The sequence below is a fragment of the Phalacrocorax carbo genome, chromosome 8 (genome assembly GCF_963921805.1).
Source record: "Phalacrocorax carbo chromosome 8, bPhaCar2.1, whole genome shotgun sequence".
Lineage (NCBI taxonomy): Eukaryota > Metazoa > Chordata > Aves > Suliformes > Phalacrocoracidae > Phalacrocorax > Phalacrocorax carbo.
In genome coordinates this window covers 2,420,127-2,439,423 of record NC_087520.1, presented here as the reverse complement: position 1 = coordinate 2,439,423, position 19,297 = coordinate 2,420,127, and the positions used below count along the sequence as shown (strand labels likewise).

The window sequence follows — 19,297 nt, the reverse complement described above, 5'->3', positions numbered from 1 at the left end:
CCCTCACCCTGCTGGCCTTACTCCTTTCCATGCACCCCAGGGCACCGCTGGCCCCCTTGGCCCCAAGGGCCCGGTGCTGGCTCAGGGTCACCTCGCTGCCCCCCGGCACCCCCAGGGCCTGCTCAGCAGAGTGTAACACAGGGCAGTGGAGAAGTACAGGGAAACAAGCATTTACACTGACCGTGACAATTGAAATTTCTTTCATTTTCTCAAGCCAGTTTCATATTTGGTATATTAACAACTGCCCAAGCTAATGGTTGTACAACTATTACCATTTTTGGCTTTAACTTCACCTGCATCACCCATATTCCCATGAAGTCATGCCCATCCTGGAAGCAGCCAGTGAGAGATCCAAAGTCAATCCATGCTGCACAGTGACATACCAATACAACAGTCTGGTCCTAACAGCAAGTCTCTACATTTCTGAAACATTTGCCTGTTTCTTCATAACCTGGCTCTTTTTTTAGCAATTAAAATTCAGAAGAAATGAGAGTTAATTCAGAAATGGGGTTTCCTTTCTATTGTGGACAACACTGTCCTCCATGTGCTGGCACATGGCCATTACACACACGCTAACAAAGCAGAAAGGCAAAGGAGAATCTGAATCCTCGTGTTCAAGAGGCACAGTTATTCCCAGCCTGTCTGAAGGGCAAGAAAAAAAACCCTGCTCCAGCCTACAAAAGTAGATTAAGGTTTGCTTGCAAGCCATCCTACTGACTTCAGTGGGTGTTGAGCTCAGCCAGATCAGGTGCTCCGGGGGTAAAAATGGAGTGTTTCATCAGCAGAGATGCCTATGTTTAGAATCAAGCATTGTCAAGACTTGAAAGTCTTCAAAGGCTTCAGATCTTTGTAACTGATTGCATCAAAAATAGATAGTACTCCACAAGAGAAAAGTTATCACAGGGAAAGGATTCTCCTAAGTATAATACTGAGATCACAGTTGCCATCAGCCCAAGACATGCAGTCTGCCTGCTCCCAGGATACGTTATCATTTCAATACACAAATTAAACCTTTCCAGCTTCAGCAGAAGGTAGAACAGTCGTGTGTCACATGATGGAGCCTTAAATAAGACACTGTCCCAAACCAGGATGTATTTTCTACATAAAAGAGACAACAAAGCACAGTCCCTCAGTAAAAACAAAGGCCAACTGCTCCCTCTAATGAAGCACTGGTATACCTATTAAGGACACAGAATAGAGCATCACTTTATGGAAAGAACATTTATTTTGTTTTAAAATTGGTGATCCATAGAAATACAATAAAATCAACATGTACACAAAAAATTTTAAAAAAACCCTTTGGTTCAAAGAAATATTTAACATCTAAATCTGAGGTACGAAAGGCACAAGACCAGGCACCCAAACATACTGAATCGCCCACAGCACTGTTTGCACCACTAGTACAGAGGCATTTGGGGAGGCAGAAGGCAGCTCAAAGGAAGATGGCAGGGGGAACATGGAAATAAGAGCAACCAAAACACAAGTATGTGTACAATGCCATTTACTTTCACAGGTGTTACATATTTTGATGTCTTTTTTTTGGTAAAGTGCCAGGACTCTCAGAGGAAAAAGGTGGATCATTTCTTAGAAATGAACTGGAACAAACCAACAGTAGAAAAGGAGACAGAGAAACAAAGGCCCGCAGCAGGTAGGGTTTCAGTCAACCTCTGTTCTCCCACAAGGTCTTAAGAATTCGTTTCCTCTTTCGTGAAACCATTTGTTTGAAACTGCAGAACAAGGATGTGAAATTAGTTACCGCCACGTACCAGTGTGTGTATCACCACAACCCAGGTGGTTACTTCAAGTAAAACTTCATCTCTCAGTTCAAGGATCTCTGCTTATACTTCTCTACCCACCCAACAGGGAAGACACAGGAAGATGCAAAGGGCTGGGGAAGAAAGGATCTTTCCAATTGCACGATTCTGGGGCCAAACAGTAACAGTAGTGTGTTCTGGGTCTGGTATCATTTACAGATCAGTATGGTCCAGCACTCCAGGGGAATACCGTGGAGGCTGGGAGAGGTGGATAGGGGAATGGATGACACGAAGCTTGAGAAGCTTCCAGCCATTAGCAGAAATTCCCAGTGTCCAGACATTCACGTTTACCTTACAAGTTCTCCTTTTACAGTTAAAACTATGCATAAATCTTTGCAGAAACAGACCTGATTCTAGTCAGGTGATAAATCAAGCCGTCCTGATGCCGACAAGCTACACAAACCCAGCGACATCCTTGTGCATTTTGTGCTATCAGTGACACAAAACAAACTCACTACAAAAACTACAGCTGAACGATGTAGCTGCTTAATACTACTTGATATCAATGGTGGGAGTTTTCATTAGGGCCTAATGACTCAAGTAGTTAAAATGGCAACACCCAGGTTATTAAATGCTGTTATAAGGGTTCAGTATATCACCAGCTTGGCGTACACATGAGCCTTCCTTCAGGCTTTGTTCCTAAAGGAGCGTTACTTACCCCATTTACACCCTACTAGTACTGGACAAGCTGCATGCCTTGTTCTGTAATCACCCTCACCACTTCTGAAGAGATTGTACCAAAACACTGCTGTTCCCTGAAAAGTGAAATCAGATCTGGATTAGTCAGAGCCTATTCAATACAGTTATTGAGGTTACAGGAAGGAGGGGAAAATGCCTATGAATTCAGTCGCAGGCTTTTATGAAGCATTTCAACACAGGCCACCACTGACAGCACATAAAAACCCCTTTAGTCCCACTATTAATTCAGCCATGTTCAGAGCAGAGAGGAGATCTACCTGAACACAGGTTTTTATTAACAACAGCTCCACACAAACTGTTCACATTATACATTGTAAAACAAAGGAAGCAGCCCTGCAGTCTACAAGATCAGCTACAGCTGCCTTAATACACAGCACCGTGTCGATCAAGGTGCAATGAGCAGCACTTTGTCACATTAGCTGACTTTTAAATGGACGCAGGACTGTACTAGGAGACAGTAACAGGAAAGAAGAGAAATCAAGCAAGACACAAGAACAAACTTTACCTTCTTGGGCCATATTGCTGCCCCAAAATCTGGGAAAACTGTAGCTCCGCCAGCTTCTACATCACTCATCTGAGAAAACAAAGTCCGCAAACTCTGTCCATTTACAACGCTTTTTGCACACACAGTCCCAGAAACTAAAGTCCCCCCAAGCCCTAACGGTCAGAGGTTTCTACCTGCACCTCTACAAGAGGCACCAGTGAGGAAAGGATGCACTTCAACTAGCACGAACTACAGAAGTAACAGTACTTGCTGTTGAAGGCTTTTATTTCAGCTGAAGGCTTTTGTTCAGCACTCCATCTAGATTATATATGCATCTATTGCACAAACCATTAGCCATAAGAAGTTGTGTACCTGCAGTGTTAATGAGCTAGTACTCTAGAACAAGGGAGAGGACTTCAGAGTTAATCAGTTTCAAGAATGGCATTCTAGTTCACAATCCAATTAGCAAGACAAGTGTCTGTTAAACCACAGGTTTCCTCATAAATTGAAACCATGTCTTTGGAAGTGATTTTCATAATTTAGTTTATACATCTTGGTCAGCCACTTCAAAAACTATACCAACTATTAGAAAAACCTCACTTTCTGCACTGTTCCTGTGTTGTTCACCAGTGACATTATGCCACTTGAAGTGCTTTATGCATCTCAAGCTTTGATACATACAGCTACATGACTCCAGAGAAAAGCATCCATCTTTGTGCTTTGCCCTTCTACACTGGAATGAATTTAACCCTGTTGAATTCATCAGTAATAATGGATTCACTATAAATTCTAGACCCAATCCAAAAACCCACCGAAATTCCTGGAAACACTCCCATTACAAATAGAAAGCCTTTCCACTGATTTCAGTGAGTTTCTTTTCATTAGAATCTGATCAAAAACAAGTGAGTCAGATCCAGCTCCCACCAAATTTAAACAGCAGAACTACTATCAATAGACTCCCCAAGTCCCCACATTCTCTGTTGTAACGTGGATTTCTGTTTAAAGCAGATGTTATTACCACTCTGGTGTCCTCCTGCTTGGTACCTACAATAAAAGGGCATAAGATGCCATAGGTGCACAGGTTTTTTGCCCCTTCCAACTAGAAAGCATGTGCATGCAACTTTGCAAGTTAATACCTATGTCTCAGCAACACAACCACTCTTTTTAGTAAGGGTGCTGGTACATGTATGATATGTTCTACGTGGGACATACAAGGGTAAATCACCTTTGACCATGTACAACTGGCAAAGAATAAAGTGCATTCACTTTAAATCAAGGCTTGTCCAAAAGGCTTAGAAGCAAACAAAACCCAGATCGAGACAATTTAAAATTAAAGCCTCTTAGCAGACTTTCACTGCTACTTATTCCAAAGATTCCCCCCCCCATATCAAGTTGAAAGTATTTCCGGTTCTGTTTGAGCTGCATTTCACACTGAAGATACCAGCTCAGCCATCAAATTTTAAATTCTGTGATGAAATATTAAAGTTGCCTCATTCAAAAGACATAGATTAGGATCACCTAATTACTGATATAGTAAGTACAGATTGATAGACAAAATAGTTTTCACAATAGTCTTCTGACACATTAGGCCAGCAGTGGCAGTTATGTTTATGGTTCCAGTGTACATGGTCTGTAGGCTGTATAATGCATGCAACTAGTGAATCTTTTTAATTCTGCACATGTAACCCACTTGCACCGAGTTTATTAGCTATGTCTCCTCCATTTGCTGAAGCAACAGCTATGCCAGAGTAACTCTAGCTTCGACAAACAGCTAAAATGGAGGCTGACAGACCACAACATCAAGTGCTGTCAAACAGTGGTGGAAGAGCATGACTGCCTTGCAGTAAATGCCCAATAGTCAAGTTCTCAAACAGCATACCACACGAGGAGTACCCCAAGCACCCATCTTTGAGAAATAAGCCAAATTCTCCTCTCCTACCATCAGGAATCCAAAGTCAAAGATTTCATAGCAGATTGGCCAAAAGGGGAAGCTAGGCCCTATACTCAAATTTTCTGCTCTGAGGTTAAATACCACCAGAATTCTATCAAGTCAGACGGGACAGCACCTGATGCTGCAAGAATAATGAAATCCCTACTTCCAGATGCCAGGGAATCTCTACAAATAACCAACTGCACAAGCTGTAAACAAGATGCTGCTAAAGTTACACTCAATGCATAAAGGATCATCATACTTACATAGTTTAAAAAAGTGGCCACACGATTTCCAGTCCCTAACCGCTTGAAAGCATCTGGCTCATCTTTCTATAAAATTAAATGAGAAAAACTGCAAACTTCAAGCTCACAGACAGCAGACAAAGAGGTACTTACATAGTTAAGAAACGTCGCTAGCCTATTTCCTTCCGATTTGAGTGTGCTGTCAAAGGGTCGCTGTAACAGACAACAACTTTAACCCAAGTTCCAAACAGGCTCACACTAGTGTTACATATGCGTAGCTCTGCAGAGAGATCCTTAAGCCCAGTTCAAAGAGTTGGAATAAAAAGGAGACAGTTGATACAGGCCAACACTGAAGCCATTACAAATTGCAGCCAGGGTGCATAAACACATGCATATGGCATTCGGATGCTGTAAGAAGTAGCACTGAAGCAATTCTTTAGGGCAAAGTAGAAGCAATGTTTTCAGGGCCTGTGGCACAGTTGTTATCCAAGTTAAGGTTAGCGACAGGCCGTTACTGTACTGGACAGTGATCCAAAGTAAAAAACTGAGGTGAATATGAAAAAAACTCATCTTCAGTTGGCTTTAGGTAACACTAGATTCTTGTAAGTGTGGCAGTGACTCCCAGAAACACTGTCATGAGAGGAGAAAATGCATTTTTTTTGCCAGCAGGCAAAATTGCAGAATAGCAATAACAAACTACTTTCAGGTGGTTGCCTGTCTAGGACTAAGGACCACATCAAAAAGATTAAATTGTCTTTACTCTGTAGTAAACATTGAGTTTTGTTCATTGAAGTATGAGATCATGTTGGTTCCAGTCTAGAAGCGGAAAGAACATCTAGAATACCAACGTGTGTCTCCTCCCTTAACGAAAACGCAGTTGAAAGTTTATTTACATTGCTAATAGGCAGGAAGTCATTTCAGCCAGGAGACATTAAGGTGCATTCTCCTACACAAAACCAATAATCTTCAACATTTAAAGAAAGGCAGAAATCAGTATTGGAAAAAATAAACAGCAAGGAAAATGACAGCCATCTCTAAAACATTAGAGCTCAATCTACTTGAAGCATATTTCAAGAAATAAAAGGTCTTTCCTGAAATGGGTTCATAAAAAGTAAGACTCTTGCATCTGCATATGCAAAGGGATTCCCTGGTTTCTGCCACCGCTGCCAAACCCAGGTCCAGCCATGCATTTCTGAACTTCAGTAGCAAAAGATTTCTCTAACATTTGAGCAACCAATAAAACATCACAACTGTAATGTGTAACTATTAATATGTCCCTATTTGAGAACCGCAAGGGAACAAAAGGCTGATCAGGAGATGGGGAGACACAGCAGTATCTCTGTATTTCAGTACAGAAATCTGTGATGCACAGAGAGCCTGGAGGACCAGTCCAAAACTATGGCAAACTATGATTGCCTTGCCTTAACCGATGACTGCAGCCAAGGTTATGTTCCAAGTGGAGCTCTGCCCCAGCTGCCTAATCCAAAAGTAAAGTCCACCCTGGCCAATTTGATGGCTGAGGTCCTTGAGTTCAAAGGCTTTGAAGAGAATTTAAGAGCATTTGCTTGACTCAGGAAACAAAGCAGTCTTTAACTTAACAGGAAAATTCTCTTAACAGGCCAAAGCTAACGAATATGAGCTTCCACAGTGTTGAAGTTCAGGATTTTTTGTATTTTTATTTTTTTAAATAGCGCTAAGTTGGGTGGCTTTAATTCTGCACTGAATTACTCTGCTGCAGCAATCCCTTCTACCAGGTAAAACCACTGGGACAGCCTGAATTAAGCCAGATTCCACTGAAATGCCACGGTTCTACTGGAAACCAAGGCGTCAGATGGATTTTATATTTGAAACTACCAGTCACCGTAGCTCTTCAGTAAGATTAGCACGTTCGTATACTGTTTTAGGGTGACAATTAAGTATTTCTGTTCCTCTTTTCTCCCCACTTGCAGCAAAACAGAGCTGTTACCTGCCAGGTAGAGCCCTCTAGTGCCTACTGGGTACCTAGCACCAACCAGCTGCAAGTTCTGCTCGCGGTAGCAAGTGCCATCCAGAACACCAACCCAAAAAACCTTCTTTGGACCCTGAAGCTGCAGCCACACTAGCGTTTTGCCAGAAGGGCTCTGACACGTGAAGATTTCCATAATGGCTACTTTTCTGAGGGAAGGTGGGATGTTGTATCCTCCTGCAAAGTGCTTTAATATCCACCAAAAGAGGACTTAGTCAACCTTTCTGAACTCAGAAGCCTCATGGAACAACGTAGACTCACAACCCAGGGCTTGCAGACCTCAGTTTCCAAATAAAGTAATGGAAAGAGCACATTCTAGTGCTGCATGACTATCTTTTGATGTCTCTATACCGTGCAAGGAACCAAGGTGACAAAGATAAGCAGATTTGTTCACTGTTCTCTTGACCTTTCAGCATGAGATAAGGCAGCGCAAAGGCTTTTCAAAAGTCATAATCCACCCATGCAACAGGACTTTACATTAAGTGTTTTTACAGAAAACAGTTTCAAAAGTTTTCTGTCAAAACAAACTGTTCCCCTACCCACTAAGAAAAAATTGGAAGTGTGATCTTACCCTAGAAAAATCGAAGTGTGGCTCATACTGCCCTCCCATTCCATAGTTGGCAACCTACAACGTGGAAGAAGGAAGCATAAGCATCCATTGAACCGCAGGTGACTGCTGCAGAAGATAACATTTGCTATCAGAGATCCAAAACATGCTTTGAGAAACAGCACTTTGTGGCAAGATTCATATCTACAGCACACTTAATTTCTCTTTAGATTGCCAGAAATGAGGTATCTGGATGAGAAACAACTTAAGTGTTCTTTCCCTTTCATAGTTTAAGGGTTTCACTGAGAATATTTCTCAGTACCAAATGTTTTTCAATGGCAGGACTCTTTACTTAACACTACAAAGTGTTTAACATGCATGAGCAGCAATAGTTTTATCACTTTCTTGCTCCCTCTGCTGAAGAGGCGGGAGCGGAGCGCATGTATTTCTCTAGTATGTGTCCAAACTAGGAGATACACAACCTGGAATGAGCCTGTGTCACACATGGATGGCCTGTTACATACACATGCCCATCCAGGAACACAGAAGGCTCGAGGCAGCTTAAATGCACCCCTTTGCTTACTTTTTCTGAAGATCACATAACTTATGATTCGTTATTCTGAGGCTGCGCTTAACATGTCTCCCAGATCACTACACAATTACCTGGTTTCTGTGGATATCCAGTAATCAACACTTCAATCAGGCTCTGAAACAGGAATTCAAGGAGTACAGAGGAACAGGCTAAGGTACAGCTGTTCTTGCAGTGCTGTACCACTCCTACTCTCCCTCCTCTCCCCAACAGACAGCCAAAGATCAGACTTCATATGAGAATATAGCAGGTCTTTGAAAGGTTCAACTAGGAAGAAGGTTCAACTTTTGCAGACTTGAAAGTAAGTGGCAAGCATCTCCCCCAAAACAAACCGGTGAATCACAGATCCCTGCAAAAAGTTCTCTTTTATTTCTTTGATATCTCCATCTGCCTCTGCCTGGCACACAAAGGGGAAACATCTACCTGCCAGGTCCTTACAGCTAGCAGCAGCTGGGAATACCCCACACTCCATACACACTTCACTTCCTCCACGTGCTGCAGCAGCAGACAACAGAACTCCTAAGGGGGACCGGATAAGAGCCACCAGACCACCCCGGCCAGCAGCTAGTTTTACTAGGGTGAAGGCTGGCAAGACAAGTGGTACCAACCTGCAATAGTTCAGCTGTTTTCACTGTTAACCCTGTGATCTGCTGCATTCGTTGGTTCACCTTGGCCACAACAGGATCATCATCTTCCTCCAACCATGAGCTAGGATAAGGGGAGGATTCAAACATGTTATTTTGGAATACCAACCACAACAACCCATTTCCCAAGGCAGAAGGATTCTTCTGCCCTCAGCCAGATGGCTAAGGGCCATTCACCATGCATTTATTGTGCAAGCTTTTGCTGCATGCAAAGCACTTCAAGTTTTCAGCTGTAGGTAGCAGATGACAGCTGTTAAGCACAAAAACCTTCAAGCTAAGCTCTTCTCTATGCTTACCTTTTTGATACCCTGTAGCTAGCCACTGTAAGGACACCAGTTTTGGGATCACGTACTGTGGCTCGTGCCAGCTGTGTCAAAAAAAATCCCAAGGGGGAAGAAACAGATCAACTACAGGTTAGAAAAAATTTCTCTCATTTTAACCAAAATCAACACCTATTTGTTCACCTTTGGTATACCACTGGCTGAAAGTTACAACTCCAACCTAGAGTTTGTTCTGATTTCATGCTAGAACAGTGCGTGCAGAAACACAAGTGCAATCCATCACCTGCATCTGATCCTGGAAAAAGAGTTTGACTGACTGTGCAAGCAGTTATATTCATTAAATCCACAAGTGCTGCTCGCTGAACAGGTTTTGAAGGTACTTTTTTCAACAGCTGGAGTCAATATTAACAAGAGGGAACAACAGAAGTTAACATATGAAGCCCAAGTTCTTGGCAAAGAGGGAATTATTGGATACGCCATAAATCCAATCAGCCTACTCCTCACGTGGACTGAAAAAACCCAACCTCATTCCTCAGTGAAAAAACAACAAGTGAAAACTTTTACAGAATGAGTTATGAATTCTGGGGCAGGGAAATCCACAACGGTAGAAAACTCCTGAGGGCAACTCTCAACATTACAGTGCTCCGATTTTGCCATCTGGAAGATGCCTGGAACATCTAATTCACAGAGCCAGTTTGAGATAATGCTACTCCATTATGAAGGTAACTCTGCAAAAGCAGAGTTCACCTGCACATTTTAAACAGCAAGTAACACATTGTCACCATTAGGCCACATCACCACATTTGTAGGAAAAACCTGGAGCTTGGCAAAACTGATCAGATCTGCTTTGGTGTCAGAACAACAGCCTACTGCTAGCATCGCACAACAGGTCACTTTGGTTTTATGCTTGCAGCTGAGAACAAGAACTGGGACGCTCCTTTCTTTGACTGTAAACTCAGACCACATTTAAATTTAACTCCTGCAAACCACAAACACTTTAAATCATGCCTCCTTCCTTCCACTTAATTATAGGTCACAGAAAGCCTTTTTATTTGCATTTTCTTCAGAGCATGCAGTCATTATTTCCTTCATTTTTCCTCAAATAAGTCTCCAGCCAGCTTTACAATCCATGTCAGCTGTCTTGTCCCTATACAAGGGTTCTTGGCACAGCTGTTCCTGTAATTCTGAGTCACTGTTATTTTGTTCCAGATTTCTCCTGCATAAATCATAACAGAAAAGCCAGGCTGACTGAATGTTGTTCTTCACTTGTATAATAGAGCAGAGCTTTTGGGATATAATTTAGCTTCCCGAACTTTTCATCCCACTGCTGTTTTCAAGCTTGTATATGCTTGCTTGATTTCTGCACCTAGCATTTGATCTAAATAAATCAGAACTAAAATAAGCCTGACTACATTCATATTATTCCATATCTCCTCTGAGAACAGAGCACTACTACTGATAGGCAGGCTTCTTCATTTAAGATATCATGGCAGACTTGTCCCAGTGCTATCGACACCAATAAAGTTAAGAAATTTCTTGACCCTTCCCAGTCAGCTCTGACGTATTGTCTGAAAAGTTGGAACTACTTTTTGGAATTGGAGTAAAAAGTGATTGCGTTTTGCAAATCAAGCATGAAAACCAACTCAAATACAGCTACTCTCAATCACGTACAGATGTTGTTTCTCTACCAAACAAAAAATACTGGCAAGCATAAACTGCAGATAGCGTTAAAATGCTTGGACCCAAAAGCAGCAGTTTCTTGCAAATGCATTTTAGAACGAAGGAAGTGCTCATCTTTGAGCCCAAAACGAACATCCTACTTCAGAGTTCTGTCTGAAAGCTTCCATGATTGTTAACTAAAATTTCCTGGCTGAAATTAAGCTATATTTGTTAAGGACCATCTCACTGCAGGACTTGCGTTTTCCATTCTTTCAGTAGTACTGCAGAATTTAAAGCTATTCCTGCAGCTGAACTATAGGCAGATTTAGGAAAAAAAAACCCAAGGAAATTGTTGCTGTTTTTTAATTGAAAACTTCCTTCTGAATCTTAAGGCTACGATATCTACCTACTCTTACAGGGGCTGATCCATGTTCTACACTACGTAGATTACATGAAGAATTCCTGACATGAGTAATATAAGCAGCAACACTCAGTGAGTGAGACTTAGGACTTTCCATAAAACTTTGAACAAAAAGAAAAAATCACAAAAAATTAATAGCTGATTTATTTAGAATGTGCTAAATTTGATAAAATAGACGAAGTGATACGTTCTGTTTGGACGTTTCCATTTTATCTGAAGCTCTTGAAGTTTTGTATTATGATGTAATAGGAAAAAGTCTCCATTTATGGAGGTGAGAGTCCTCACTGGGACAGGAGTGTTCTGCCAACGCTCCCATAGCTGGCTGGCAGTCATAGATGTCCTGCTTCACAAACATATCAAGTTATTAATGTTCTTAGGAAGCTTCAGTTTCTCCATCTGTTTCTAACTATTTATGTTTACATTTAGATATACATACAGAAGAGTAATTCTTGACTGGAACTTTAGTGTCACATTTTATAGCAGTAGCTAGCAGAGCGCTAAAATGAATCATCTATAAAAATAGGAGTGTTTAGTTTTACATGCTTGTCAGACCTGACAGAGAAGTAAGGCACAGCACCTACTACCGACCTCACAATGCCACACTTTTTTTGACAGAAAGGAAAAACAGACAGGAAATTCCACCTCCAGAAAAATCAGAGGAGATAATTACTAGCTTTGCATTAGATAGCTGCTTTTTATATTGTGTGCAGAGTCACTAGAATTCACACCACGGGCAACAGGCATGGCATCGAAACTAGGGTCCCCACTCTAAGCTGCTGCTTTTGAGTTGGACCTACACTTCACACACTGAAGCTGTCACATCTGCTTCTCTGCTGCCGACAGCGATCTAGCTGGAAAAGTCAGGTCTAAAGCGCTTTGGGAGACTGACTGCATCGTGCATTCATCTTTACAAGGACTCCATCCTTCCCAAGTCCCAAGAGTAGGAATTACTTAAGAGCACTAATGATTTCTCCACTCTGTTAACTGTATCACATTATTCCCAGTGAGCTGTGTGTGGCTTCAGAACACTGCCGTTCCGCTTGTGGATACACCACAGCATCTAAAGGGCCTGCCTCTGTGCAGGTCTAGACTACAGTTTAAAAACATTACCTGAAGCAAAAAACCCAAACCTCTAGGTATTCTTCTAGCACAATTTAAAAACCCCATTATTTTTTCCCCACTTCCGTGGGGATTGGGGCTTTTAAAATTTTGTTTTGAAGTTTGGCTCCATGTCAGAAGGCAGACTTAAGGTGTACTGGACACCTACCCCCACCACTGTAAGCCAGTCAGTCATCTACTGTTTCAGGCCTACTCCCTAGTTTCCCAGAAGGTTTCTAAGCCACTTACTGGGAATTTTGCGTAATCAAGCGCAACAACGCATAAATATCTTCAGAACCCTGGCCTTTATGGTCCTACATCACCAGGCAGTTTTGAAATCATTCCCCTTAGGCTCACAGCTGCAGAGTATCATCTGTGGTATGAAACCAGATCTTTCAAATCTGTTGCTTAGTCTTTGCTAATAGAGATTAAAGCACAGAATTAGCAGTCATTAGTGAGATAGAAGAGGGGAAAACTTACCCTCGGCTTAGCTAGTTGTTTAATTTTCTCAATTTCTTCATCAGACATGACATCATAGTACCGTACAATATGAGGGCTATCCCATTCATCTTCTTCTTTAAAGGGTGCTATGAGCAGATGAGGGTTTCTGTTTCCATCGTGGTACCTACAAAACAGCCTTTTCTGTCGCCGAGGTGTCTGAAACAAAACACCAAACAAAATTTTTGTTGTTTGCTCAACCACTTCTCATGAACTTAAAACAGGCAAGACAAAAAAGACCTTCATTCTACAAACACTAAAAGCCATCAACTGACTAGCAGATTTAAAAGGTAAGCATGAGTGACTCTGCAATTTACTGCAAATAAAAACCAACATACACCACTCAAGATACCCATGAGCAACATCTGAAACACCAAGCTTTAGGAGAATTAAATCATAATAGGTTAGAGATTAAGCAAATAACTACACAAAGAGCAAGCTATAAAAAACAGTCTCATTCTATAATTAAGACTATGCAGGTGGAATAAACGGATTCCTTGCCTTTCACTGAGAATTAAAGTCACATTTGTTGAGAGGTAGTGGAGACTGGTTGGTCAAAATAGTCACCCCAGAAGGACAGGTCTTTAACAAGCAAAAGGGAAGGAATAACATGATTCTGTTAAACATGGCAAAGCACAACCAGCTCTCCTAGCATATCTGTACAGCCAGCACTTGAAATGGCTGAGTAGACAGACTGAGAAGAATCCATTTTCAACAACCTTTAAGAGGTACAGTTGAGCGCTGGTTTTCTGCCTAGGATTAACCACTAAAGATAGAGAGGCCAAGGCATAAGGTACAGAACATAAGGTTCTGTCCTCAGCCTGGACAGAACTACATTTAATTTTTTTTTTTAAGAGAAGTTTTTCCTTCTGTGAAGCTGTTAAGACGTCCCACCAAGCTTGATCACCCTTATGCAAAGGCAGCAGTCTAGAAATTCTTGCCTTTCTCTTACCATTTTCACCCCTTCACCTCTGCAAAGGGCCTCATAGATATCACGCTCCGGCAAGTAGTCAAGAGGCCTCTCATAGGCACTACTTTGCACCACTGGTTCTGTCATTGTCATGGTCTTGTTTATTGACTTCTCTTTCTCCTTCTCCTCTCTCTCCTTCTCCAGCAACTTCTCAAAGTACCGCAGATTACCTCCTGCTCTCTCGTGAGTACTGTCTTCATTAAAGAAAAACAGACAGACAAGTGATTGATGCAATCTTAGGAACTGTTAATACAAAAAAGTCTTTGTACCAAGATGGCAATAATTCTTTCCTCCTTAAAGCATTATTGGGCAGCCAAAGGCATTGGCTCCAGTCAGCACTGAAAACCAGCGCTGGGAAGTTTGGTCTGCAGAGGCAAGATAGGCATACTCTGTGAAAGAACCATTTCTGGAAGGATCTATCACAAAACTTGTATTTCAGGAAAAAAGCATAGGAGATGCTGCTCTTCACATTGCGCTCTCTCAACTTTTCTGCCCTGTTCTACCCAAGATAAGCAGACCATAGAGCTCATCAGCAGAGATCAAGCCAGTCTAGTTGTTGCACCCCTCTCCACCATGCCTCTCACCCGCACTGCACAAGCATGCTTTAACCAAGGACTGCGGTGGAGTCCCAGCCAGACTCCAGTGCCAAAGACCTCCTCCGAAGTCAGGCAGCTCAGAAGTACATGTTACCGCCTACAGCGTCCATCTCTAGATGTTTAACAGGTTTATATGGGAGGGATCCTGGATCACTAGCATCATTGGACCTATTATTAGTGATTTATTAATTATGTTGGTATGAAAAAAAATAAACATCATCAATAGATCTTTATCCAGCAAAATGGAGGAACTACTCCCTGTTCACCACAAAGTGTTTCTGGACACTAGCGCCTAGAAGAGTGTCTTTCCCTTCTGACCCTCTCCAAGCTTATTGTGCTTATCTTATTCAACTAACCCAGAAGGCCACAGGAGTAACCACTATTAGAGCATAGGCTAACGGGGGCAGATAAGGAAGTTGAGGCCAGAGCAGAGGAAGCTGCTGCTCCCAGAGGGGACTGCCAAGTCTGTTCCACTGTTTGGTGCTGATAAGGATTTGCATTCTGCTACCAGTGCTAAACCCTACTATTGCAGAAGGAGCTAGATTCAATACATATTTGTTTTATTCTAAATTTTAATCTATGAATTCCAGTGTCTGCAGAAATTAGCCTGATACATATTTTTCAATAGAAAGGCTTCACCCACTCTCAGGATGCAGTTAGCACCTAAATTAAGAACCACAGCTGATTAAAAAACCATACAAATACCTAACACACTAGGTGTTAATTCTAATTGGAGATAAGCTTTTCCAATGCAGGAAGCAGGCAAAGTTGTATAGGAATAGCTGATCTGCCTACGCAAGAGAAAGCAGAAAACAGACCAGAGATAAAAGGAGGTTTTAAGGAATTCAATCTGTTCCAAATATTCAGAATTAAATACTTTAAGATCTCGGGCAAAGTATTCTTCTGGCATTAAAGAGTACCTGCACTGAGGAATAAAGAGGAAGTAAGCAGGACTTTACAGAAGCTACAGCCCTCTGCCTAAATCCATGGTAGCCTTGAGACAACCCAGGCTTTAACCATTATCAAACACAACACCTCAGTACACTGAAGCAAAGCACACAGGCAGACACACACTTGGGCTTTGGGTAATAACAGCACGGACTATAAGATAGCTTGTTAGAGATACTTCATGTATAAGTAGACTTTTTTCCCCAGGACCTACGTTTATTACAAGTCTTCTGGCAGGATATCCTTCCAGTCAGCTCACCAGTATGTATGGGCCCTGACTGTTCTTGGCTCTGTTGCTGGCAACACTCCCCAGTGCTAGAATAGCAGGTTTTTTTTGTTCTTACCAAGGGATATCAGACGTCTGGTAAGCTCCATGGCTCTGTGTAAATCCCCAAACTGGAAAACAGCATAGCTGAGATAATCTAGGATCTCCACTTTGCTGACTGTTGAATCCTCCCCCTCATCATGTTGTTTTAGAGCTTGTTCCATCCAGAGTACTGTGTGATAGTAGTCTCCATCGTTGTAAGCAGTTTTCCCCATACCAAAGCAGTCACCTACTGTCAAAGAGGATCTATACTTTGTTCCTAAAAAAACCAAAAAAGATCTAAGTAGTCCACACAGAAGCATCTTTGCCTTCAAAGACATGGGGCACATTGAGGAGTATCTGTAAATACATGCTTTTATAATCCAAAAAGGCTTCTAAAAGACAATGCTTTGACAATATTTTAGGTTCTGTACCAAAGCGATCACCCTCAGAACTAAGGATTACATTCTATCATAATTCTATGGCATTAATTGCTTTGGAAACCAAGAGAAGTTTAACATAGAAATTACAGTGTTAAGCCAGTGTTCTGTTGTAGACAAAGGCAGAGCAGACTAAGAGCTTAAAAGATTTTACTGAACCTACAAATCAACACTTTTAGATGATCAGAGAAGCCTGACTATATGCAGAACTAGCTTGTCTGCTCTTTACTGGAGATGTATGTTTGTGCATAAGCAAGCTGAGTGTTATTTAGACAAACTGGGTATCCATTTGACTAACCATGCGCCGATTTCCGGTTGCTCCAGCTCAGCAGATGCACAGATAAAAATTCATTTTAAGTTCATCGTTTTAACCTATATATAACAACTAAAACTGCTTTGTCAGTTCATCTACCCACACCCTCATGAAGCCCATTCAGTCTATAAGCAGCCTGTTGCTAGCAACTATAACCTGTTTCAGTAAGTCTCTTGTAAGTAGCAGCAAACACATATCAGGACTCAGCTGCCAAAACACTGAAGCATGCCAATATATCTGTGTACTTTCCAAAACATTGCTCTGTGGCAAAAACTGTTAGTCCCTGTTTCACAAAGAACAGGAACAAAGTGATTCAACCAAAGCCTCACTGGAAGACCACAGCAAACAAGAACAGAGGCCAAGCTTTGTAAGAGCCATCAGAGCAATGAATCTTGAAGCAGCTCCTTCCCTCAGTTCATAAGTTATTGGGGACAGGAAGTACCTATGGTATTTGCTTACACAGAAACCAGTGCAAGAAAGTGTGTTGTCCTTTGTTGTTCTGGTATAGCGATTATGAAGATCAGCATTTTCTTTTAAAGTAATACTAAAAAATGCTACTTGAGCTGATCATTGAAGACCACAGCGCCTTGGCTCAGGTGGGAACAGCCTCACAGGTGTTATCAAAGCGCTGAAGTAGATACTTTCTCAAGCATCTAAACCACATGGACTTTCAGCACCACGGTGGTTCATCACTGCTGAAAAATGATTTTTGGGGAGAGTTTAAGGATGTTCTCATTTGGTTTTAGAGCAGGGGAGACCCTCATGCGCTTACCCGGTAAGTTTCCTCGGGAGAGAGTTTCAGGATCCAGTTTGTACGTGTCCTGCAGGCGCATCAGAGCCTTCGCAGCTCCAGTCTCATCTTCTTCGGTTGGAAAAAACTGACGCTGAATTGTAAGATTTGCAATAAAGCCTTTGCAGTAAGAGGGAAAGATGTTACTTCCAGAGTTTGAATAAATATCTGTACTAGACTAACACAGAAGAGGAAACATCTGCTTTGTTTTGGGATTTGGGATCCAAATAATCCAGGTTTAAAGCCTTTTATTAGGCTCTCAAGTTAAAATGAGACAAAAAACCAATGTTTTTGTGAGAAATACAACTCATGAGCCAGAGATAAAGGATAAATAACTAAACCTGTTTTCATGTGCCACACAATCACTAAAGTACAATGTGAATCTAATGATCTTCCCGATTGTCCTGTATTGTGATTATCCTGTAATGTCTCCTCCTAGCATGCCAGCTTAATAGCTTCCATCAGTTCTCTTGCAATAGCCAGAGACAACTGCAGATCATAGTACAGCACAATGATTTCAGACTCTGTACTTCAACCTGTAAAGGCATGAGAGCTTTTCACATCTCAGTTCAAGGGACAGAGACCCTGATCCAGGATCCCCTAAGTAGGGATAGGACCTTACTGAGTAAGAGGCTATTAAACCTGACAAGTAAAAACAGGTGACATAGAAATAAAATTAAATGCACTACACAAACATATCAAGGCTGTACAGCAGGTTGGTTGGGCAAAAGTGGGGGCAACCAACTGGAGGGAAACAACCCAGCCATTTCTAGTCGTGCAGCAAGCAGAACTGGAAAAGGAAGCCTTTAGAAAAAGAATTAGTGACAGAAGTACTCAATAGAATTGAGTATTTTATTTCCATCTAGAACGACTATTCCAAAAGGCAATAAAAATCTTGGCTGTAAAAAGCTTCCAAGTACCTAAACTTTAGCATATGCAGAGTAGGAAGGGAAAACAGTGTTCTGCCTTAAGGAGTCCAGTAAAAATAAACCTGCATTTTAAAAAAGCTATGGAAACAAATTCAGGCAGATGTTTTGACAATATGATGCAGAAGCAAAGATTATTACTGGAAACATTTGATATAGAAGGATAGGTTTACAGATAGTAATTGTATATAATCCTGTTATCGTCAGACTGACTAGAGCATCTGCCAACTCTTATTGCTAGGGCTGATATGAACTCCTTCACCAATTCAGTGTGGGTCTCATTTTGATTCTTAAATCTTATCTACTGATGAACGTGGTCAAAACACCAGTGATTGCCAAGTGAAGCGGCAGACTGGGAAAGCAGATGAGTAAGTCTTTTTAGAACATAAAGCTCAAGACTAAGTGTAAAACAATAGTTGCCAACACAACTGACCACTTTAGTATATTCTATTCTCCCCAAACAGCACAAGCCAAACAAAAATGTGACAAGCCTAAGACATAAGTTTCTTTCAGTATTGACAGATGTGTTCCAGTGCCAAGTTTCACGCGCTTGGGTAACCAGTAAACAAGAGGCCACTCATTAGTTTAAGTTTCAAATAAACTTGGCAGTAACATTCAAACCACAGCCGAGTTCGCAGCTTTCCAGAATACGAGGAGGACAAGCAATTGTGTTCTAAGGCTACCTCCTATTGATACCTTCTCCCCTGTAACTCCTTACCATTTGTTGTGTCCTGAAGAACCAGGTTTTCCAATTCCAGCCAGTCAGTATTTAAGCGCTTCACCAGCTTATATGCATTTACAGGATGTGCCAGATACCCTTCTGGATCAGAGGTTGATTTGCTAGTCAGTACATCCATCTTTTCAGCCCAGCTGGAAGAAGCAGCATATGCCTCAGTCTGAGAACAATTTATGAATGCATGTCTTCCTTCTGAAGTCATCTCAATTACACAGCTAGAATCAATTTATTGCTGCTTTCGCCATCATAACCAGCTTTGTAGCTTTCAACCTCACAAGGATAAAGCGAAGTACCACTGATTTTTTGCATTACAACAGTCTTTCTTTTAAAAGGAATTTGTTTCCCTGCTTACTATTTTAA

The 19,297-nt window shown here is 41.6% G+C and overlaps 1 protein-coding gene across 4 annotated transcripts in view; it reads right to left on the bottom strand.

Annotated features, from left to right (window-relative positions):
• Positions 1–1,206: 1,206 nt before the first annotated feature.
• Positions 1,207–19,297, bottom strand: part of P4HA2 (prolyl 4-hydroxylase subunit alpha 2) — a 31,759-nt gene continuing 13,668 nt past the window's right edge. Inside the window, exons 5-17 of one of the 4 annotated variants that reach the window (XM_064458283.1) lie at positions 18,920–19,071; positions 17,258–17,395; positions 15,773–16,012; positions 13,867–14,078; positions 12,897–13,073; positions 9,254–9,324; positions 8,922–9,021; positions 7,749–7,802; positions 5,326–5,385; positions 5,194–5,259; positions 3,019–3,087; positions 2,473–2,569; positions 1,207–1,727 (exon numbers count right to left, since the gene is read on the bottom strand). In XM_064458283.1, the coding sequence (XP_064314353.1) occupies positions 1,657–1,727; positions 2,473–2,569; positions 3,019–3,087; positions 5,194–5,259; positions 5,326–5,385; positions 7,749–7,802; positions 8,922–9,021; positions 9,254–9,324; positions 12,897–13,073; positions 13,867–14,078; positions 15,773–16,012; positions 17,258–17,395; positions 18,920–19,071 (1,507 nt within the window). In that variant the 3' untranslated portion in view covers positions 1,207–1,656. Of the gene's footprint in view, positions 1,728–2,472; positions 2,570–3,018; positions 3,088–4,015; positions 4,042–5,193; positions 5,260–5,325; positions 5,386–7,748; positions 7,803–8,921; positions 9,022–9,253; positions 9,325–12,896; positions 13,074–13,866; positions 14,079–15,772; positions 16,013–17,257; positions 17,396–18,919; positions 19,072–19,297 lie in introns of those variants that run through there. The other 3 variants (XM_064458282.1, XM_064458281.1, XR_010374140.1) reach the window with 3 other exon arrangements.